Consider the following 23,519-nt stretch of genomic DNA (forward strand, 5'->3'; position numbering starts at 1 on the left):
TATGCAGCTGGGTAAACAGAGGGGTTGTATGTATATATCTACTGTGTGTTTGAGAAAGTCTGTCCAAGAACTCCTCCTAAATGGTAAGAGCTAGAACCACCAAATTCAGTACAGGCTGTCCCCGACTTACACGGATCTGACTTACGTTGGATCCGCACTTACGAACGGGGCTTTTCTCGCCCCGGAGCTCATGGGCTGCGGGTCACCGCCCATGTCCTCCGGGGCAAGAAAAGCTTCTCCCCGTCTCCCTGGTCTGCAGGTTGGGTCCAGCAAAGCCGCTGGACCCCCCCAGCAGACCAGGGACACCCGAGCAAAGCCGCCCAGGCGGTGGCTTTGCTCGGGTGACCCTGGTATGCTGGGGGGGTTCCAGCGGATTTGCTGGACCCCCCCAGCAGACCAGGGAGACAGGAGCAAAGCCACACGGGCGGCAGGGTCCCTCCGCCTGTGCGGCTTTGCTCAGGTCTCCCTGGTCTGCTGGGGGGACTCCTCCCAGCACCCCAGGGAGACAGGAGCAAAGCCACACAGGCAGCGGGGTCCCTCCGCCTGTGCGGCTTTGCTCGGGTCTCCCTGGTCTGCTGGGGGGGGAGGAGGCGCAGCTAGTGCACCCCTCCCCCCCCAGAAGACCAGGCTTTTGTTGCGGGACGCCTCAGGTAGAGCAGCTGAGGTGCTGCCGGGTTGATCCTGTGGGAACCTACCGGGCAGCGCCCCAGCTGTTCTGTCCCAGGCTCCAGATTAGGCAGCTGTTGAAACTGATCAGGCTGATTCCAGGAAGCTGGGGGCAGAGCAACTCTGCTTCCGGCTTCCTGTAGTCAGCCCCTGGTCAGTTTCAGTGGCAGCAGCTGAATCTGGAGCCAGTTCCGACTTACATACAAATTCAACTTAAGAACAAACCTATAGTCCCTATCTTGTATGTAAGCCGGGGACTGCCTGTATACACCTTCTTATAATGTAAAGCAAATAAGGGTTTGACAGAAAAATGGATGTGCCTAGAATGGGATTGCTTCTCCTAAAACCAGACAGAAAAGAGAGACTCACCAGGCAGATAAAAGGGACTGGCTGGGGATGCCTCAGCCCTGAGCATCCTACTTCCCAAGTGCCCCTTAGGTAGGGCAGGAAGACTACAGTTCCACCCTTCCCCCTATTCATATGGGAACATTGTTCCCTTTGCATCCTGATGAAGGGGAAGAGAGAAGTGCAAAATTTGCTGCATTCCTCTCAGACTGGGGAGCACAGGGTGCAGACAAAAGCTGGATCTGCTCCAGTTGGGGGACATGCACCTCTCCCCCAGCTGTGCCTGCTGGAGCTGCAGTGGCCACAGAGAGGCACTCTCTCACCTAATCCCAAACTGCTGTAGTGAGAGGGCAGAGGTAGTATTCTCCCCCTGGGGAGAGGAATCCCTCATCTCCAGAGCAATGATTAAAATTAAACATGTAAATTTTTGTTTTAGGAAAATAAAATGAAAATGAAGTACCTGAACAAACCCAGGTAAATCTCCGTGTGTGTGTGTGTGTGTGTGCGCGCGCGCGCGCATGTATGTGTACACAGCTCCCCACCCTCCCTACTTTAAATATCAGTTAATTTACTAGTGGAGTAGTCAAATTTCATGTCAGTGAGGTTGTTTGGGGTTTTTTTGCTTCTCACTCGTGTGCAACCCCCGACTGATTTTTCTGTGGGTCAGGAGTCCCCGATCTAAAAGAGGTTCCCCACTCCTGCCTTGACGGATGCAACCTGTAGGCCTGAGCACAGATTTCTGCAAGTTGCATAACGCTGCTGTAAGAATATAATATTAAGCTGCATGCCAAATCTGTGCTAAGAATTACTGCCCACTTGAGGTTAGAAAAACACTGAATTTAGGATTAAGCAGACTGGTCACCAGTTCTTCGATATGAAAGACATGTTGCCATATTAACTAACACTATTCCACCTATCCAGCCTTCTACATAACTTTCGTAGAAAGACAGAAAAACAAGGTTACTAGTAGTTTTACATTTACGAGGAACAACTCCAGTGTACTAACTCAGGGAAAGCTTACACTAACGTCAGTAGGAGTTGAGATCAAATAAAGACCTCCTAGTGGGGCCAAAATTTTCTTGTAAAGAAATCACCCTAAAATAAAATGGCAAGAGAGTATTCAGAAAAATACAGTGTTCTGATTTTAATGACTTTCAAAGAAATCTTATTTACACCATGAACACAGTGCATTGACATGTTCAATATCTTACAGCTCACTGTAAAAAAGAAACCCCATTTTATTAAAACTCCAGAAGTTGAATTTAGTTTTACACTTAAGACACTGAACCATGACTAACTGTCAAGCCATTCAATGAGTCTCCAATTTCATGTAAATTTACATGGTAATTCTCTATGAACAAATTGGTTTTGAAGAGGAGGGTAAAATGAAATAGCAGGAGGGTGAAAAAAGCTGATGCTTTGCAGAAAAAGTGTTTTTGTAAGTTGACAAAATCCTTGCCTAAGCATTTAATAATACATTTCCCCACACATATAGATGTTAAAATGATTCACATTTGTGTAAAGTTACATATACAAGCTTTCCAGATCAGTATTAATGGAACCTTCATTTGCATTAGATTTAGAAATGGATCTGTGCCACAGAGTTTAGATTTGGATCTAAACCATTCCAAAGTTGGAAGGGGAGGGTCCAAGTTCTTATGTTCCAGTACAGGCCAATATCTAATTAACATCTCCCTTAGTTGACAGCTGAGACGAGATTATCTTTTACTTAAACGTCTTCATAAGAGGGATCCAAGTATTCTTGTCCCCTTGTATTAACCTCTGCACTTCTGTTTATCACTAAAGTTTTGTTTAAATATGCAGATGGTTTTTAAGTCCAAATTATTGAAGTGTTTTTCCAGTCTTTTCAAAACACAAATAAAAAAACAGTGTAATTTTGCACCACAGCAAACTAAAATGGCATGCCTCCTGTTATTTGCCTGGCAATCTGTTCATCTGTGGTCTCCTTCTCTTTTTCACGATCTTTGTTCCAGTCTTTAAGGCCTTCTGGGAGAGAAGTATCCTCATCTAGACTGCCTGTGCCTTCAACAAATTCTTCATAAGTAGATTTTTCTGCAAATGGTCTTGGGCCAAGTAGTTCAACCATATCACTTTTATCTAGCACCTCCTTCTCCAACAGTCGTAAAGCAACCTGAAAAACAACAACATATATTACACAAACAGGTACAGGGCATATTTTCTCTCTCACATGAAAGAGGAGCAATTACAGAGGCACCCTGTTCTTCAAAATTCTGTGCTGGTCTATTTTAGGGAGTTGGGATAATCAGCAAGGTTCACTTCCTGCTGTAAGACCTTCAACGTGCATTAGGATAATTGAGAGTTTTGTATTTTTAAAATCCTCAGAGTATCAAATGCAATGCCTTGAGCAACAATGGATGGCTGCTTCAGAATAATGCTGCTGCTGCAGGAGGGCTCTGAAGAATGTTATAGGCTTTTAATAATAGATATAAGGCCACTTTCTTAGTTGTTCCTGTATCTTTGCCTACCATGCCATCGTAAGACACAATAGGCCTGAGGCTGATAGTTCTGTTCAGAGCAGTGTTTTTTTGTTTAAAAAAAAAAAAAAAAAGTGCCAGTACTCCAGGGGAAAAGTTGTTGAGATCTGACTGTAGGTGCTGGTACTGCGTCTGGAGGTGCCAGTATTGAGTACGGGGCAATACGGTCGCAAAAAAAGCATTGGTTCAGAGTATTCTCCAAGCTACAAAACAAGGTTTCACTCTGCAGAATATGGCATATACATTACCAGGAGAAGGTTACAAGTTTATTAGGTGCATGTTGTCTTGTACAGCATTCAGTGCTTGGAAGCATGAGCTATGATTAGGACAACAGCAGAAGAACACACAAATTTCTCTAATGTATTTTAAAAAAAATACTAGTGGAATGTGCCACCTTTGCAGCCACAGAGCATGATGATCTTCTTTTGCTGGCAGGAAAAACTTTTGCAAGAGCGAGCAAGCACAAGAAAGAGGATACATTATGAAGCAAGGAGGAAGAGACTGAGATGAGAGGGGTTAACTATTAACAAGGAGAATAAAGCCTACAATGGTTTAACAATCACAAAATGGTAAATAAGTGCGATTGACAGACACTTGGCTCCTGCATTCTCTGTTTTTTTACACTTAAAGATGAAGTTTTGCCAGACTTTGCAACTGTCCCTTTGATGAGACACTACTGTATATTCTTTCTTGGAGAGATGGTCAGTTACACCATTCTGACAGAAACCCATAAAAAGTTGTTGAATTCTTGCAGATAACTGTCAGATAATGTATATCCAAGAGAACCCTCCTGTCTTTGAAAGATCACAGGTAAAGCATATGGAGGAGGGGAGCCCCAAACGAAGTGCGATCTGCAAGATGCTTTATTTCCAATCTGTGAGCAGAGTCCCCGGAATCTAATGTTCATCAACATTTCAGAGGGAGGAGAAAAGAGAAAGAATTTTACGTGTTCATCTCCCATAAGATTGAAGTAAAGTTTTAGACCACATTCTTCCAGATATCTAGTGTTTGCAGAACCTTAATGTTTCATTTTACAGTGTTATTGCTCCCCCTACCAGCCAGAGGCTTTGCAGGTGAGTAATTCTGTCTTCTATCTACAACAGTTTTCTCAAAGTGGTCTGCGAAACCGGTCTGAGAAACCTGCTAACTGGCTGCTCCGGTGTGTTTATTTACTGGCTCCACAGCCACAGAACCGCGTGGCTCCCATTGGCTCCAGTTTGCCATTTGCAGTCAAGGGGAGGTGTGGGAAGCAGCGTGGTTTTACAGCCCACTTTGAGAAACTCTGATCTACAAGAAAACTGGCTGACAGAACAACCTTAAATACAGCTGTGAAGGAACTGGAATAGCAGAGCACAATATACTTCTTACAAATCTTGTAGCATGTTGTCTTGTAATAAGTTGAATACTTGCCATCTGAATGCTTTATAGTGTTGAAGAATGTAATGGTTTAATATTCAACATATCTATGTGACTATCTATGCAAATTAATGTATTCAGCTCATTTTGGCCATTTTAACTAAAACTTGACATTGGGGAGAAGAGCTTATAAAACATACCTTTTCCACATATGGCTTCTTCTCCATTAAGAGAGTTACTGTCCTTTCATAGGCACTGTTAATTAGATTTCGCACTTCTTCATCAATTAATCTTGCAGTTGCCTCACTGTAAGGTTTCTCCAATACCATGTCTCCTTGACGAGGGAGATCAAAAGAAATCTGCCCTACCTTTTCATTCATGCCAAACTGCACAATCTGAAAGATGAACAGCACAAGAAGTGGAAAATTTAGATTTTGAATGTATTAGTGTAGTACTGAAACACAGAACATCAAGAATTGTAACCTATTTATAAGCAGAATTAAATTTATTACAATGAGAAAATAACTTTTCTATGAAAAAAAACCAAAAAAAACATACTAACTAATGATAATTCCCTCTTTTGTAAATCACTAACAGATTCCAAAGTCAGAGACTCATAGATATTTAAACAGCCAAGATACATTATATGATTTAAATGCTCACAAAGCTTGGATGTGTCGGAGTTACAAAAGTGTTTGTATACAGTAATGCAACCATGTCAGTCCCAGGATATTAGACACACAAGGTGGGTGAGGGGATATCTTATTGGATTGACTTGTTGGAGAGAGAGGCAACCTTTCGAGTTACATGGCACTCTTTTTCGAGACTATGTACCTCAAAAGCTTGTCTCTCTCACCATCAGAAGTTGGTCGAATATTACCTTACCCTTTTCTCAAAAATGGTAATTTTGTTCTATTTTAAAGTTTTCCACAAAGTATTTAAAAATGTAAGCAGCATATAGTGTATTGAGTCAGGAGTACATTTGAAATTCATTTTAAGACAGAAGGTAAAGGTATCACCATCCTGTAAATGTACCCTAGAATAACTGGAAATACCTTCCTGCCCCCAAATGCTGATTAAATAATTTGATCAGAGCATTAACACCAAGGACCCTTGAAGATTTTATCCTAACATGCATAAGTAACTGCACATGATACTCTTGTTCAACTACAGGTCAAATCTTAGTCTCCATGACTCAATGATTACAAGAATTTCCTAATCAATTAGTAAGAGTCAGTATTAAATTGGGTACATGTGTGTAAGTTACATCCTATTCCTAAAAGATCTGCAGAGTTTCTCTTGTCCTGTATTAGAAGCTTGAAAGCATTCCATTTTCACTTTTACCCTAAGCCTGACACCAGTTCTATGCTCTAATGCAGTGGTTCCCAGCCGGTGCTGGGCCACGAACCGCTGGCTGCTGGGCCGTGGCACGATGCAGCACAGCAGGTGTTGTGCTAGGACCCAGCAGCAGTAGAAGCGATCACTGGCCCTGACCCAGCAGCAGGAAGCAACTCACAGCTGTTGCTCGCAGGAACTCTGGGGTCAGGCTCTGGGCTGGATACCCGAGTCTTGGCAGGTGCTGCTGCGGGGTTCCCAGAGCCTGGGCTGCACCCAGGAGGGGAAAATAGCCAGTAGGGCCAGTCCTGCTGCTCTCAGGAGCCTCTCCCAGGGCAGTACTCCCAGCCTGGCCAGCCCCTGCGCAGCCCAGGAAGGCAGCACTTGGGGAGCAGATGAGAGACACCGTGCCCCCAGGAGCAGTGCCCTGGGGCTCCAGGGAGTAGGTTTAAACGCAGGCTGCTCCCAGCAGAGCTGGCTGCAATCCCTGTCCGGGGCTCAGGGAAACTGCTGCCATCTCCCAGTGTGTGTGGGGTGAAGGGGAACAAGAACATGTGAGGTAGGGGCAGGAGGTGCTGCAAGGAGGTTGGGTATTCAGGGGAAACTTATAGGGTAGATAGGATCAGGTGTGCAATGGAGGGAAACTCTGGGGGAAGGAGGGAAGACCACAGGGAGGGAAAGGGGAGGATGTGAGGAGGGAAGGCTGGGGCCAGAGGAGTCTGTGGGAGCAAGAGCAGCCTGGCTGGGGAAGGGAAAGAGAGACAAGGAAGGGGTTGTACACAAGGAAACGGGGAGATACAATGGCATCTCTCCCACCCCATGGGGCAGGCGCGGGGGAGGCCAGAGGTGACTGGTGGTAGCACTTGGGGGCACCAGCTCCTATTCCCTTGACAAAATTTCAGTCGCTAAATAAGGTGTCCCACATGACCCCTGCACTCCTCCCTCTGCAGATACCAGTCACTCTTGGGGAGGGGCTGCCCCACCCAGCAGCCAGAGGGGAATTCTTTTTGTGAATTTATTTTAGTGTTGTAGGTATCGGTCAACTCTGATCTGTTGTGATATGTATTGTGTGTGTACAGATGCAATGTAAAACAACATGTGACCTCTTAAAATGAATTACAATAATGAATATGTATCAGTCCACCAAAAGTTTGTGAATGAGTTGCCAACCCATCGTATAAAAAAAGGTTGGGACCCACTGCTCTAAAGGGTACTCTAATGGTAGCAGGTCTCTGCTTCTATGTACATATTAGAAAGATGGGTAAGATTATGTAGAGCCATGGTGTCCAACTAATTTTGAAGCAGTAGCCACCACTGTAGTGGCTACTGCTATAGCGAAATAGCCACACTCAACCAGCCAAATAGCCACATCTGGCTAGTATGTTAGACACCACAGGTGTAGAGGATAATCTGAATCTGAAGAGGGAGCTGCATATCCACCTCTAGAACCCAGGAATTTAGACTAATCCTTAGATTCTCATTCTTCTAGGAAGACACATGTCTAGTTAACAAGCCATAAGCACCTAAAACTAGCTAAAATGGAAATTTAAAATATAAAAGAGGTTGACTGAAGAACAAACATATTAAAGGATAGGGTCATAATTCAAAATGATTTGGACAAACTGGAGAAATGGTCTGAGGTAAATAGGATGACATTTAATAAGGATAAATGCAAGGTACTCCACTTAGGAAGGAATAATCAGTTTCACAGACAGAATGGGAAGTGACTGTCTAGGAAGGAGTACAGGCAGTTCCCGGGTTACGTACAAGATAGGGACTATAGGTTTGTTCTTAAGTTGAATTTGTAGGTAAGTCGGAACTGGCTCCAGATTCAGCTGCTGCTGCTGAAACTGACCAGGGGCTGACTACAGGAAGCCCGAGGCAGAGTTGCTCTGCCCCCAGCTTCCTAGAATCAGCCACTGATCAGTTTCAACAGCGGCTGAATCTGGAGCCTGGGACAGAACAGCTGGGGCGCTGCCAGGTAGGTCCCCCTAGGACCAACCCGGCAGCACCCCAGCTGCTCTACCCCAGGCGTCCACAACAAAAGCCTGGTCTGCTGGGGGGGAGGGGATAAGCAAGACACAGGAAGTCATTCTTCTGCTCTACTCTGAGCTGATTAGGCTTAACTGGACACAATACTCCAATTCTGGGTACCACATTTCAAGAAAGATGTGGAGAAACTGGAAAAGGGTAACAAGAATGAGTAAAGGTCTAGAGAACATGAGCTATGAGGGAAGACTGAAAGAATTGGGCTTGTTTATTTTGGAAAGGAGAAGGCAGAGGGGACATGATAAGCAGTATTCAAGTATCTAAAAGGGTGTCACAAGGAGGAGGGAGATAAATTGTTCTCCTTGGCCTCTGAAGATAGGACAAGAAGCAATGGGCTTAAACTGCAGCAAGGGAGGTTCAGGTTGGCTATTAGGAAAACCTTACTAACAGTCAGGGTGGTTAAACATTGGAATAAATTGAATCCAATAAATTGGTTCTGTAGTTGATAGCTGGAAACCTTGGGGAGTGGAACCGGAAAATAAAATTTACTCCTTGATGAACAAACCTGAGCATATGCACTCTGAGTCACTTTCTTCAAGTCATCTTGGGCTCCTGTTGTAATTCTTCCAAAGAAGATTTGTTCGGACACACGTCCTCCCAGCGTCATGCACATTCTATCAAGTAACTGCTCTTTGGTGTAGAGATACTGTTCTTTGGGTAAATACTGGGCATAACCCAATCCTTTGCCACGTGGGATAATAGATACCTTAGTTCAAGAAAAGACAGATTTAATGGTAAGCTTAGAATTTATGGCAGGATAGGACTTTAAACATACCCCTTTCAAACTTAGAAAGAAACTTAAACCTCCCCTCCCCCCCCCCCATCTTGATTAAAACATTGTGCTTAGTTATGTCTCATTCCTAAAAAACAATGTTTTAAGCATGATACATATAATCCTAATCAGAAGTATCTGGAAAAAAATATAATATTATACCTGGGATATAGCAATTATAATATATCCTAATATTTTATTCAGCCAATGAAAATTCAGATACTTAAATCAAGTACATCTGATTTGGTAATAGTAAGGAACTTTAAGCCTTTTTAGTATTGAGTGTCATGTGATAGCCTTTTCCCATTCATTGGCAAGGAGTGTGCACCCATGTTTAATAGCCTTCTGCATGAGTTATACAAGTTTGGAATGCCTGCAGTTGAACATGCATGAATAATTTTAAAAACAAAGGGTATGTCTAGACTACATCCCTCTGTCAACAGAGGGATGTAAATTAGACATACCGACATTGCAAATGAAACTGGGACTTAAATCTCCTGCGCTTCATTTGAATAAAAATGGCCTCCGCATTGTGCCACGTCAGCAGTTTGTCGGCAAAAAGCGGCTGCCAAGACCGGGATCAGGCGACAAAGAAAGCCTTTGTCGGCCGATCCTGGTAAACCTCGTTTTACGAGGCATAAGGGATCGGGCGACAAAGGCTTTCTTTGTCACCTGATCACCGTCTTGACAGCTGCTTTTTGCCAACAAACTGCTGATGCGGCAAAACGCGGCAGCCATTTTTATTCAAATGACGCACGGGAGATTTAAATCCCCACTTCATTTGCAATGTCGGTATATCTAGTTTACATCCCTCTGGCGACAGAGGGATGTAGTCTAGACATACCCAAAGTGACTACATGCTACACCTTCCAAAACTGGAATTCTCTGGTCTGGCAACATCCATGGTGTGACGTAGTGGGGGTACTTGCTGGGCTGTGGTGACCTCTGCTGTCTGGAGCAAGACCCAGCAGGGAAAACCTCATTATGCAAAGGTGACTCAAAAACCTGTCTGACCCGCGGCCCCCCATGGGGAGAAACAAAGGGAGGTGGAATGCTGCCCTGGCTGTGGGCAGGGCTGGAAGAGGGGGAGTTAGTTCCTGGCTGGAAGGCAGGGAAGAAGGAGCTGGGGAGGGGGCTGGGACTCCCCTATCTCAAGGGGGGCACTGAGGCCTCTTAGCCCCAGTTCCTGTAACCAGATTACATCTGTGCTGGAGGAACAATAAACAACCTCCATTCTACTGGCTGGTGAAGTCTGTTCATGCCATTTCGGGGGTGCAGGAGATGGGAAAATCCCGACGCGTCGTCACACGTGGTCCAGCAGGTCATTACCAATCATAATGTGGAAAAGTCTTAGCAATCCTTAAATTGTATTCTGAACGCATGCTGTATCTAGCTCAGTGGTTCCCAACCTCTTATGTACTGAAACATCTATGCTCAGGTTGACAAAAGCATTGCTTGGATCTTCTCTTATTTAGTAATCTGAGGCTGCAAACCCATTATATTTGATCATGACACCCCACATTGAGAACCAACAATCTTCTCCAACCCTCCTCAGTGTTCCTCATGTCTAGAGGAACTCTAGGTGTTGGATTGGAAATTAAATCTGAATTGTATGCTGTCTTTGGCCTCTCTGGTAATACTACCTACAAAGTTGTCAAATAGTATGAAATGCTGTAGTGGTTATTGTTCTTGAAGAATTGCCCCAAAACTCATCAGTTCTTTTCTCATAAGCTGAATAGCTGTCATATGGTTTTAACGTCTATTCATATTAAACTGACCCAGATTTGAGTTGGATCTAAGCAAGGCAGGCTCTAAATCCCACAAACTATCTAGCTCATCATATTTTGTATTCTTTTTAAAACAAACGAGGATGGTAGCTGGATTCATAAAGGATGTTGGGAAGTTACAGTGGATAAGACAATTCTTAATACTGTAGTGTAGTACTATGGCATCAAGCTATTAAACAGAACCTGTTTATTTTGAGACAGATAAGAGTACCCTTTACCTTCAAAGGAGGCCCTTAATAGCAGATGCCATAAAAATTGATCAGAAATAATTTTAAAAAGCTAGCTGCAAAGGAGAATGAAGAAGATAGCATCTTAGCACTCCTATGTCTTCCATTAGACTATGTTTTAATATCTGATAGAACAGTAATCAATATATCACATGATTTTGTATTTTCTTCCCAAAACCAGGAAGAAAAAAAAAATGAATTAGTAACCTTATACTTCTAATTTAGTGTCCCTTTTCCTAAGGGAAGGGATTTTTAATTTTTTTCCTATTTTACCTTTAAGAGTGGGTCAGCATGTTCCAGAAACCATCCTGCTACTGCATGGCCTGCCTCATGATATGCTACAGTCTTTTTCTCCTCGGGTTGTAGTACCTGCGTTTTCTTTTCCAAACCTTTACAAAGAACACATTAGCTTACCAAAAGTTTCAGACACACCTCTTCCATCAACAATATTCAACATTTCCTATTGGTATCTGTTTTGTATTGACAACATTCCTGTCACAGTGGTATTTAGGTACCATGCATGGAATATATTGTTAAGTCAAGGGATGAGAAAGAGAAGGAAGATTTTAAATTCCATATTTATCTTGAAGATAATCAGTATTTTGCATTTTGTACTACATTCTGCTTTTATCAAAAGACTTTCTAATCTGTACATAAGAGTTCCTCAGTATATTCTGGTGCACTATACCAAAACCTCTTCTTTAAATCAAACATGATACCACTTTAATTTGTATGCTCTCTCACAATGCTATTAAATTATAAACAGTAAAGTTCTTTCCTATAGCAAATGAGAAAAGTTTCCAGATGAGATTTGTAATGGAAAGGTGAATCAGCAAGGCAGAGGAACAATTGAACATGTGATATTAATTCTTTTAAAATCTTAAGACATAATATTAGCCATTTAGTGCAAAATTAAAGACTTATTTTTCAAAGTATCAGAAACGGATCTGAACTACAGCATTTAAAAATAGAAACCTTCTGCCACTCTCTTCCCTTGTTGACTAATGATCCATTCTATTCTCTCACCTCCTATTACTCGTTCAATCGCTTGCTCAAAATGCTTTTGGTTTATGGCATCCGAAAGGTGTCTTGCAGCTATCAAAGCAGCTTCATTACAAACATTAGCGATGTCAGCACCTAAAAATCAAGGTAGAGGACATGCATCAGTGTCATTTCCAACTACTGCTTTCTCTCAGCACTAACAAGATGGCAGCAGTCTAGTTTTGGCAAAGTGACCAAAGCATCCCAATAAGACAAACATCACAAAGCTTGAGAGACTGGTTATATACTTGAACCTTCTTAACGTGGGTTAAAAATCTTGTTTTTTAAACAGTGACTCAAGTTAAGTGGACCACAGATATTGCTGGATCACAGAGCCCCAGAGTGCAAACAGGCTGGAAGCCCCATCCCCCAGGAGTTCCAGTCAGCGTGGCGGCAGCAGCACTGGTGAACCCCGTCCCCAGGAAGCTCCAGCCAGGCTGGGGAGCAGCAGGGCAGCCAGAAGCAAAAGCAGAGCAGCCAGTCCCTGGGGATCCCAGCGGAGTGTGGCAAAGGTGGGGCAACCAGCAAGCCCCATCCCAGGGACCCCCAGCAGAGCACAGCAGAAGCAGGGCTGGCATGCCCCATCCCCAGGGCACAGCAGAAGTGGGGCAGCTGGAAAGCCCCATCCCCGGGAATCTCCGGTGGAGAGCAGTAGAAGTGGGGCAGCCAGCAAGCTCCGTCCCCAGGGATTCTAGGTCAGGCAGGGAAGAAGCAGGGCCCTGTTGGCTGGGAAGCTCCGTCCCCAGGGAGTCCCAGCGGGCGGGAGCCCAAGTCCAAACCCTGCAGGCTGGAGCCTAGTGACAGAGGGGCAGAAGCAGAACCAACCGCAAGGAGGGGGAGCGTCCTGGGAGGCCCATAGTAGGGGACCTCCCCCTATCCAGCAAATTTCCTCATTTGGGACAGGTCAGGTCCTGAGGGTGCCAGATAAGGGAGGTCTGGCCTGTATTTATGGTAAAGAACTAATGCTCCACTTTAATATATGAAGCTGTATAAATACACTCAGTTAGGGCCATTCATCTTACTTCTTTAAACTGATTATTAGAAGGAATTTATTGTTTGTCAAGTGCTCAGCTAACAAGTGCTACATCCTAAAATCTGCTATATAGCCACAGACCAGGTACAGAATGGGTAGCAACAGTGAAGGCTTTTCCCCATATGGACCCATCACATCTCAAACCTTGCTTTGGAATGATCTCTTGTATGAGCACAAGAATTGCCCTGGCTTCAAGTCATTCAATCACTGGTATGTCTAAAGAGACTCCATATAATGGCACCAACTGATGACAACTATAGTGGTGGCACAGTGTTGTAGACACAGTTACATAGAGACAATTTTATATAGACCACTACTGTCAGGTGGCAACCATTTTTGATTGAAAAAGACCTTGGCTGGATTAGAACAGTGATTCAAATTTCTGTAATTTATTTCTGGGAAGCATGTCTCAATATCTGAGTAAAAGCAGCAACATCTGATTATAACTAAACTATTTGCAGGGGTAGATAATAAATGGGTATGCTTTTTTTTTTTTTTTTAAATTACATTTAGAGTCAGAAAAGGAACATCCAAAACAATTTTAAAAATATCAGTTTCCATAAATAGTGAGAAAACTAACTTAACTTTTTAGTGAAGGGAGGAGCAAATTGCCATCTGGATTTGTCACAATGATGAAACAGAATGAGAATTTCATACTATACCTAAAAATTATTAGCTATTCAAGAGTAATGACGTAGGAAGACGTGGAAGGAAAGAAAACGGTCCTGGTAGCTAATGTACTATGCATATTTAAAGAAAGTATGACTCTATAATTCAGTTACCTGAAAACCCAGGAGTTAGTGATGCAAGTTTTCTTGCCAGGTTATCTTTATCTATGATGCTTTCTAGCTTCAGAGGCCTGAGGTGAACTTTGAAAATAGATGCTCTTCCCTTTATATCTGGAGGTCCTTCAAGAGTTTAAAAAGAAAAAAAATTACTTAATACATAATAAACACATATCTTCATATTAAAAACATTTAAGATCCATTCCTGCAAACACTTAGGCATGGAAATAGTTCCAATGATTTTGGGGAAAACTTGTGCCCCCAAGTATTTGTAGGAACACTCTCAAATAGGCTAAGATGCAGATAATCTTACCGATGTAGATCTGTCTATCAAAGCGCCCAGGCCTCATTAGTGCAGGATCTAAGATATCAGGTCTGTTGGTGCCTGCCAAAATGACTACATTTGTGGTAGTGTTAAATCCTGTTAAACAAAAACAAACAAACAAAAACCACACACACACACACACACACACACACACACACACACACACACACACGAGAAGAAGGTTAATACTGCATTATCATTTATTAATTAATTAAAAAAAATCAACTGATGCAACAGAAAGTGATTTAGACTATCTACTTTACAGAATTGCACGTTTGTAAGACCGTTTCAGTGAATTAAAAAGAAGCACTTTTTAAAACTAGCCACTTACTAATCCACTCAAGCTCTAAAAGGTACGGCTATTGTAAATCTCAGAAATTCATCAGTGTATTTGGCAGAAAGTGTCTGGAGTCTCACAACTTGTTTAAAAAAAAAAAAGCGGGGGGGCAGGGCTTGGACTCTGCCTTTGGTAAGTCACTATATTAAGATATAGCTTATCCTACAGATTTGACAATTAACATAGTGCTAATGAAATTGTGGGATTAACATAATTGGCTAGAGATGGATTTGGCTTGAGCAAAAACTTTTGCACATACATCTGTCATGGAAACAAACCTCAGGTCACTTCTCCCACCATTCCTCTTGCTGCCTCTATCAGCTGGTGTGCAGTGTGTGTGTGGGGGGGAGGGGGATAGAGACCCAGCACTAGTTGGGACAGCTGATTCTCAGCTCGCACCAGGTCCCCCCTGCTGTGCTTCTGCTTTTTAAATCTATTAAGAGCCTACTGGCTCTTCATACATTTAAAAGACAGAGCTGCAGTGAGGTTAGCTCCTGGGGCCAGGAGCTAACCCTGCTGTGACTCCCCCACTTATTGTATAATTGACTAGTCAATGGAAATTCCATCAATTAGTTGATTAAACTAAATTTAACATTCCCACGCCGAATCTCTGCTCTTCTACTTCCTGAACACTTAAGTTATAAATCCTAAAAATTCACTTATCACATCTAATGAAGTATTTCATTCTCTTCCCTCTGCATCCACATCTACAAAAAATTGTATTCTTGTGCTTGATCAATATTATATTTATCCCATTTCATTACAAAATAATCAAGATATATCTGTGCTTTTTTATAACCAAGTATTAGAAACTAAATAATTACCATCCATTTCTACTAGAAGTTGATTGAGTGTGTTTTCTTGTTCACTTTGCCCTCCAAAGTTGCCCCGTCCTCTCTTCCTTCCTACTGCATCTATTTCATCAATGAAGAGAATGCAAGGGGCATTTTTACGAGCCAGAGCAAATAAATCCCGGACCTTAACAAGAGAATACAATACCTCAGTTATTTTCAATGATCTAGACTTAGAGCCAAGATCAGAGTCACAGCATAGAATCTCATTATTGGCTTTTAAGAGTCCAGCTAATCTCACTGTTATGTTCAAAACAGAACCTCTAGCTCCAATAGCAAGGAATGAAATACTACAATGAAGCCACAATACTGCAAGACTAAAAAGCAGTAATGCAAGAGGAGTTTTATAAACTTGTCTTTCGTACATTTTTGGATTGCACAGATTGTTTTAGGAAAGTGTACAAGACCAGAAAGCTACATTTTTAAATAAAGAGAAAAAACTGCTCAGTGTTGTACTTGTTTAATTTAAGCACTGTTTTATCCTGAGCAGTAACTTTATTAAATTGTGGGGTCCCAATTCATCTCTAATGGTTTTCAGATCAAAACCTATTTGTTTTACAAGTTGGATGACTGTCCAACCTATACAGACCTCACTGCAGGAGGAAAACATTTTTCTAAAGTTCACTCCTACAAACTCAGAACAGAATCTCTCCACACACAATCACTGGCAATAAAGATTTTGTAAAACAGGTTATACCCTTAATGGTACATTTACATGCCCCTCCTTCACTGGGTTTGCACAGGTATCCCAACTGGATCTTAAGAGAATAGACTCCAGGTCAGTGATACCTGTGGCAGTTTCACCAGGCAGACAAAAGCAAAAAGCAATAAAAATCCCCCAACAACCTTTTCACTCAAGCAAACAGATAATACTCTAAAATAACCACAAAACACATATTGGAGACACTTTTCCCAACATTTTACATAGTTCTACTATAAAATGTGACTGACTTTTCAACTGTCATTTTCTTGACTGAAGTGATGTAATAAACAGAATTAAATAAGTTGAACAGCTATGTGGTATAGTATTTCTCCACTGGAGGCAAGTGATTTGTTTTGTAATTAATAATCAACACACAAAAGGTTTTACAATCAAAATAATTGGTGCTAGATGTATTTAGTTCTATTGTGCAATATATTCTTAGTTAGCTTTAGTTTATCAACTTTAAGTATCAGACATCAGCCATGATCAGACTTAACCCGTGGCCACATTAAATTATAATATGCCATCCTACATCCATTACATTGGCTGGGGATATGGATTTAACCTAGAAGCTAGCATACATACTGTGAAGCCACAGGAATTTTTTTTCAGCAAAGTTTTAAAATATTGGTTTAGAATTAGAGACTTAAGAGGAGATGTAATATGAATTTTGAATGTCTATCTTTTTTTGGATTCCCTCGCTTTCAAACACCGTATTTCTTCCTCTACCTTTTAATGTCTATCTGTCCCTCAAAAAACATGCATATAGGCTATACTTAAAGTTATGGTTTAATTCAGCTAAGGTATTAACTACCCTATCCAATTGTGAACGTTGTAGCCAGTAAGACAGAATGTCTAGGTTTTGGATTCTGAGTGGCTGTATGGCGGTATTCTGCTGACCTACACTAGTAATCAGATCACAAGGGTCTCATGAGAGCCAAGTCAGCAAGAGGGAAAAATACCTAAATGACAAAGGGCTCTAACAGAAAAAAAATAGAAAGGGAGAAGCCAAGGGAGTAAACCAATCCAAGAGAAAACTTACACAAGAGTCTATGGAGAACTATTTGCCAATATTATCCAATTTTACAGCTTTACTACTCTGGTTATTAAAGCTGTAAAATAAAGGCACATCTCAAATAAGGTAAAAGAGTGAGGAATGAGAAATGAATTTTGGAGAAAACAATTGTTTGATATACAGGAGACGTTCACAATTTGTGGTTCCGCATATTTGCGCACTTATGTCCACTATCCTGAGCTGCGGGGGAATTTCCCGCAATGGTTGCGAGCCATGGTTCCCAATATTCACAAATTTTGCCATCTATCATAATGCCAGGTACGCATCTACTGAAAATGGAGAGGGTTTCCTGTATACAAAAACTATGTTAACATTAAGGTTGCTTAAGCACTCAAAAGTTAGGAAGCCCCAGAATAAAAATTGCAAAGTTGCATGCCCCTGTGCATATTCATTATAATATGGTTTTAAATTACATGATCTCATTTTATTAGTCAACAGGATAGACCTGCTCTGATGATGAATCAGGGCTGTTTGCTAAAATATTCCTATCTGCAGGATCTGATTTGTTGAAGATGAGAGATTTGTAATAAGTAAGGCAGGGCATTGAAGAAAAGATTGAACCCTAGAGAACTGGATTCTATCCCTGCCTCTGCCAGAGTTCCTGTGTGGTGCTAAGCAAATCAGTCAAATCAAACTTTTCCACTGCTGATCACTAACTGTTGGTTCCTCATTCTCTAGGCATCCAACTTGAGAATGGGACTTGATTTGCAGACATGTTGAGCACTCTGAAATGCAAAGTAATGTTGAAAACAAGAACTGTACTTGAATATATAAATTTTGCGTACTGCTCAAGGCTGAAAGCTTAAGTCCTAGTTGTCTCAGATTTGGCACCCAGAAATCTCACTTTAATTCTGTGCCTCAGGTCCCTATATACAAAATGGGGATACCAACATTCTTACTCCTCACAGAGGTTTTGTGAAGATCTCTTAATGTTGAAGCATTCCAATGCCATATGGAGAAGCACCATAAAAACGAATATGGAAATTAAATTCTATATTCAAAGCAGGGTTTTAGTTGGATAAAGTTAATAAAGCTTAGGAACAGACAGAACCATCAGGATAAAATAATACACTGAACAGCTTCTCATTAATCAAGCACCTTCCACACAATATAACAAATGAGGCAGATGTCTGTGGGGAAAAAAAAGTTACGTGATTGTGTAATTAAAGACTATGCTGTAATGCACATATACAAGGAGGCTGAATTGAAACTACACAGGTAACCTTAACTCTAGTTTCTTCATTCTCAGTGCTTGACACAGCAGTTTAAATAATGTTTTTAACAATTTCCTTTTTTTAAAAATGTATTGGATTTTTAAAAAAAGCGAACTGAAAAATCAGAAATTTCATCATGTGGCCTCATATTGATACCCACATGGGTCATTGGTTGGGTTGGAATCTTTATGCACAGCAGACTTGAGACAACAAAAACTGCTAGCAGTGGTAGGCTGTCATACTTTATATAGGAACACAGCACTAAGGAGGATGAAACCCTTTGTCAGTGGCTTTCCCTTCATACTTTCTGATGAGAGGAATGGCGAGACTCATGAATCATAAGTTCCATTCCAGGTTCTGGATGGAATTACTCTCTAGGAGGAACAGACTTCTGCCCATTCTCCCAGACCTTCATCCTTCTTGCTTCATCCCCCATAACTTTCCTTGTCCAGTCCTATCTCTTCCTCACTTCTGGCTCCTTGTCCCAGTCCCATTATCTTTACCCATTCAGATATTGTTTTCTTTCACCACCACCTTTTTCTGTCCCAAGTTTCTTTGCTCAGTCAGTCCTAGTCACCACCTCGTCTTCTCATCCAGGCAGTCTCTTCCTTCTTCAGCACTAATTCCCAGTCCCATTCTTCCTCAGCAGGCTCTTCATATAATCTTCTTTCACCTCTCCCAGATTGTCCCAGTTGCTAAACCAAGCTAATCCAAGTTCTCACCAATATATCCTAGCTCCTTGTCAGATTTGTGTCTTCTCTGCCCTGTCCCCATTCTCCTCAATGGTTCCTAGTTCTCTTGTCCAGCCAGTCCCAGTAACTCCCCAACTCCAGATTTTGTATTAGTGTCATTGCCCCCTGCCAAAACAACTGACTTTCAGTCTTCCCTACATCTTTCCTTTACTGGTTACTAGTAGCAGCCTCCTTCAATACATGCCCTCTCATCCCAATTCTCTTTCCCATCCGGTCCCAGTCTACCATTCCAACTTAATTCCAGGCTCCTGCCCCAATCTACTCTTGCAGCCCTGCTTTTGTCCCACTCTTGGGAAATAGTACATATCTCCCCTGCATATGACTGGAATATCACAGAGGGGAAATAAAATATTCTCACTCACTTTGTGGGGATGGCACACGTGTAGTCTGATCAGCGCTAACAGCTGAAATGCTTAAGCACGTTCAATGTGCATCAGATCTTTGGAGAATTTAGCTATTAAATCTCTACTGAGCTGAACTTAATTTTTTTTTGAAGATTTATATCAGATTTGGATGCATTTTCACAGACTACAAAAGGCAAAACCCAGACTCATAGGCCACCCCTCCCTGCCAAATTTCAAGTCTCTAATCCAAAGAATTGGAGGGTGATAGGCATTGCATTTAAAATACAAATACACACACAGACACACAGAGCAGAAACTTTTCATATAGGCAAAGCAATGTATTCTTTCCTAGTCATGAAATTAGAAACTGCTGAACTGTTTGGGCTGAAGTTTTCCATAAGAATTCAGCCCAAGGCAAACTCACAGCATGAAAATAAATAAATAAATTAGAGCTTGACCCTATTATAAGCAACTGAAAACAGGAAGTGTTGAGTAACCTTAATATTGGTGGGGCTGGTAATATTTTTTTAAATCTATTTATATAAACATGGTCCTGCTATGTGGACAGGGGACTGGACTCGATGACCTCTCAAGGTCCCTTCCAGTCCTAGTATTCTATGATTCTATGAGTACATATGGGTTAAAGCTACTGATCTACATGAAGTTAATGGTCCAGTTCCAGTGATTAGGTACCACCTCACCCAAAAATCCCTTAACCACAAGCAGCACTTTTATCAGTAAAAGCTGCAAAATCATGTTAGGGATGAACAAGCTGTTATGTTACAGTTATGTCTGAAACCTGTATTCAAACTGCTTGTATCTTAGGGTTGGACATTATATATTTAAATTTTAATTCCAGTTCATTAATTTGTTATGCATATATGCAAAACTACATCTGAAAATGTTATTTTATAACCTTCTTTAGAACAGCCAAACAGGTTTAATACACAGATTTGGGACTAAGTCGTCTTAGCTCAACTTTCAGCTAGAAGCAAAATTATGACCCAGACAAGTTTATGAAGACACATTTAAAAGGGACCAAAGGTCTCAGTGAAATGCTGACAAAAATTTAGTGAGGTAAGAGACATTGCCAAGGCTGCAGTCACAGATGTAAGTGCATCAGAACGAAGTTATGAGCAAACACAGCAAAGTAAGAAGCACAGAATGGCCCACAACTGCAGAATAATGGCACTAATTTTTTTAAAAAATAAGGTAACTGTGATTATTATTAATGAGAAACACCTGAAATTATTAATAGACTATTGAACAGATGACTAACTTAAGGGATATCAAACTTTTGGCCTACCAACCTTGACAGTGTCTTTTAAACAACTGATGCTGCAATAACAGAGCAAGACCAAAGACTTACTCTAGCTGGACCCACGCCGACAAACATCTCTAAGAACTCAGAGCCATTGACTGTAATGAATGGAACATTAGCTTCTCCTGCAGTTGCTTTAGCTAGAAGGGTTTTCCCAGTGCCTGGAGGACCTGTCAGAATGGCCCCCTGCAAAAAGGAGCATAATTAGCTTCTTTCAAAGAAAAATGTATGTGATAACATTTCTATCAGACCATCTTCTCCAGATAATCAGTCCAATACAAGAGGTCTAAAACAGGGTGAAAAATCAAGTTTTGGTGGATCAGATTCTCATCTCACTTAAATTTCCTGGAGTTATACTTGTGTTAAACCAGCATATGCAAGATCAAAATCAGACATCATATGACCATTTGTTTTTAAAAACAGATTTAGTGTAAGAAGTAAATTCAAAGAACTTTGGCCAAAATTTTGAAAAATATGAACTTCAGTATGGTAGGTATAAAATGGGATGGGGGGGGGGGAGAAGGAGGCGGAAGGAGAGGGAAAAAAGAGGTAGATTTACAGCAACGGATTATATGATATAGCCTGTAAATTTTCTCTTGTTCACTAATTTTGGCCAACATGACTATGGAATATGCCTCTTGGGATAGGGATAATCTTGTAGCAATGCACACTGTTGGCTCTTAATACTGGCTTTTCTTCAGAATCTTTGCCAGAAGACAAGAGTTTGAGAGCACCATCTACTTTAAGGTTCTTGGATTCAAAACTCCCGACAGCATAGCTTGGTAGTTGAAATAATTTTACATGAGGAAAGGAAAAAGGATTCACAAAGTTTTATATATCCCTCATCCTTTGAGTTATCCCTTACCTTTGGGATTTTTGCTCCTAGATCCTGATACTGCTTTGGGTTTTTCAGAAAGTTAACAAACTCCATTATTTCTAATTTGGCCTCTTCACAGCCTGCTACATCTTTGAATTTTACATCTATTTCATCCTTTAGGACCTTGGCTGTGGTTTCACCTACACTGAAGAGTCCACCCATTCCTCGCCCTGTTCGACCCATTCCAGCAGGCCCTCTTCTTAAAGTGTATAGTAAGAAGCCAACTATAAGGACTGTGGGCAGCATGCTCAGAAGAAATGAGCTGAGGAGAGAAGATGGAAAATAACCACACATTAATGAAGAGTCACCATTATATATTCAAATGTATACAAAATGATTTCTATTGTAGATCTGAGGTTATGCATCGCTGTTTATGATCTAGTAAACTACAGATAAATTTAGCCAGAGATAATATTTGTATAGGGTGCACCTCCATAAACCGGAACTCTTTGATCTGGCAACATCCGTGGTCTGAAGGACCACAGATGTTCCAGAATCAGAGTGCCCTGGTGTGCTGCAGGGAATGGGGGGGGGGGGGGGGAAGAGAGCAAAATGAGCACAGCACTGGGGGGCGGAAAGAGGAGGCGATGCACAGCCCAGATGAGCTGCAGGGGAGAGGGAGTATGAGCTGGGAAGTCCGGCATGTGGCTCATATAAGCCACAGGGAGAGGAGGGATGGGAAGCTTGGGGGGGGGGGGGGGGGAAGGGGAAGGGAAGGGCAGAGCAGGGGGGCCAGAAATGACCTCCCTTGCTCCAGAAAAATCCGTCATGCAGGACCAGTCAGGTCCCGGACTAGGGAGGTCGAACCTGTAAATATTTTTCAAGTTGCATACAAGATTAAGGGAAAAATATGGGAACAGATACCCAACTAGAAAAACCATAACCAGATTCTATAGAGCTTCCTTTTCCTGATCACAACTGCAAAGAATCAACAGTTAAAAAGGAGGGTTGAAATACATTTGAATTAAAGCCCTTAAAAAAAGACAAAGGTGAACAGCATTTAAACAGTAAAATACTCTTACATATCTAATTAGTGACAAGTGATAGAACTGGAAACTAAAGTCATATACTTATCCTTGTAACAAGCACAATGGGAAATGACAGTATGTCCCAATATTTTAGTCAGAACACCACTCGGAAGAGAGAAGCAGCTGTTTCCGTGCCCGTTAAAACCTTCTCAGCTAATGAGATTGCCAGTTATGTCCTAAGACAATAGCTCCCAATCTTTATGCTGGAACATCTCTTGCAGACATTGTTTTCCCCCTTAACTCCTCCTCCCTATTTTCTCTAATGCTTCTTTTTGCTATGCTGTTATTTCACTCTATTTACTCCTTTTTGCCTTCCTCATTCAATCCCAGTAGATTCTGTCTTTGTACCCATGCTCACCATGCTTCATACACTTTTCACCATCACTGCTCATTGTGTACCAACACAGCCCTTTGAAAGCTAGTTACCTCAGGTACTTAAGACATCTCCATTTTCATAGTGCATTTATTGTCACAATATCCCTGGGAAGTACCTTACATTTCAATTTTACTGATGAGGACTGAGTCACAGAGACATCATATAAGCCTTGTCTTAACTAAGAGAAGTGTGTTTTGACTTCAGGGTAATGAATACATGCGAGCTATCCCCACTGAAAATACAGTGAAGACAATGCACTTCAGTTTACTGTATCAACTTCTGACAGGGGTATAGTGCTGACCTTGAGGTCAATCAAAAAAAGTGGGCAGTCTTCACTGAGTTTTTACCTGGAACAGCTCATGCACAAGTTACCCCTAGGGAAAAAAAATGCACCATTTCAGCAA

The 23,519-nt window shown here is 41.7% G+C and overlaps 1 protein-coding gene across 3 annotated transcripts in view; it reads right to left on the reverse strand.

Moving 5' to 3' along the window:
- Nucleotides 1–2,140: 2,140 nt before the first annotated feature.
- AFG3L2 (AFG3 like matrix AAA peptidase subunit 2) overlaps nt 2,141–23,519 on the reverse strand; it is a 41,337-nt gene continuing 19,958 nt past the window's right edge. For all 3 annotated transcript variants that reach the window (XM_006117495.4, XM_006117494.4, XM_075920999.1), the window contains 10 exons: nt 21,700–21,973; nt 20,883–21,020; nt 15,399–15,552; nt 14,226–14,333; nt 13,910–14,035; nt 12,080–12,190; nt 11,327–11,442; nt 8,773–8,973; nt 5,084–5,278; nt 2,141–3,163 (listed from right to left, as the gene is read on the reverse strand). In XM_006117495.4, the coding sequence (XP_006117557.4) occupies nt 2,924–3,163; nt 5,084–5,278; nt 8,773–8,973; nt 11,327–11,442; nt 12,080–12,190; nt 13,910–14,035; nt 14,226–14,333; nt 15,399–15,552; nt 20,883–21,020; nt 21,700–21,973 (1,663 nt within the window). In that variant the 3' untranslated portion in view covers nt 2,141–2,923. The remainder of the gene's footprint in view (nt 3,164–5,083; nt 5,279–8,772; nt 8,974–11,326; nt 11,443–12,079; nt 12,191–13,909; nt 14,036–14,225; nt 14,334–15,398; nt 15,553–20,882; nt 21,021–21,699; nt 21,974–23,519) is intronic.

Source organism: Pelodiscus sinensis, chromosome 2 (assembly GCF_049634645.1).
Source record: "Pelodiscus sinensis isolate JC-2024 chromosome 2, ASM4963464v1, whole genome shotgun sequence".
In the NCBI taxonomy this organism is placed as follows: Eukaryota; Metazoa; Chordata; order Testudines; family Trionychidae; genus Pelodiscus; species Pelodiscus sinensis.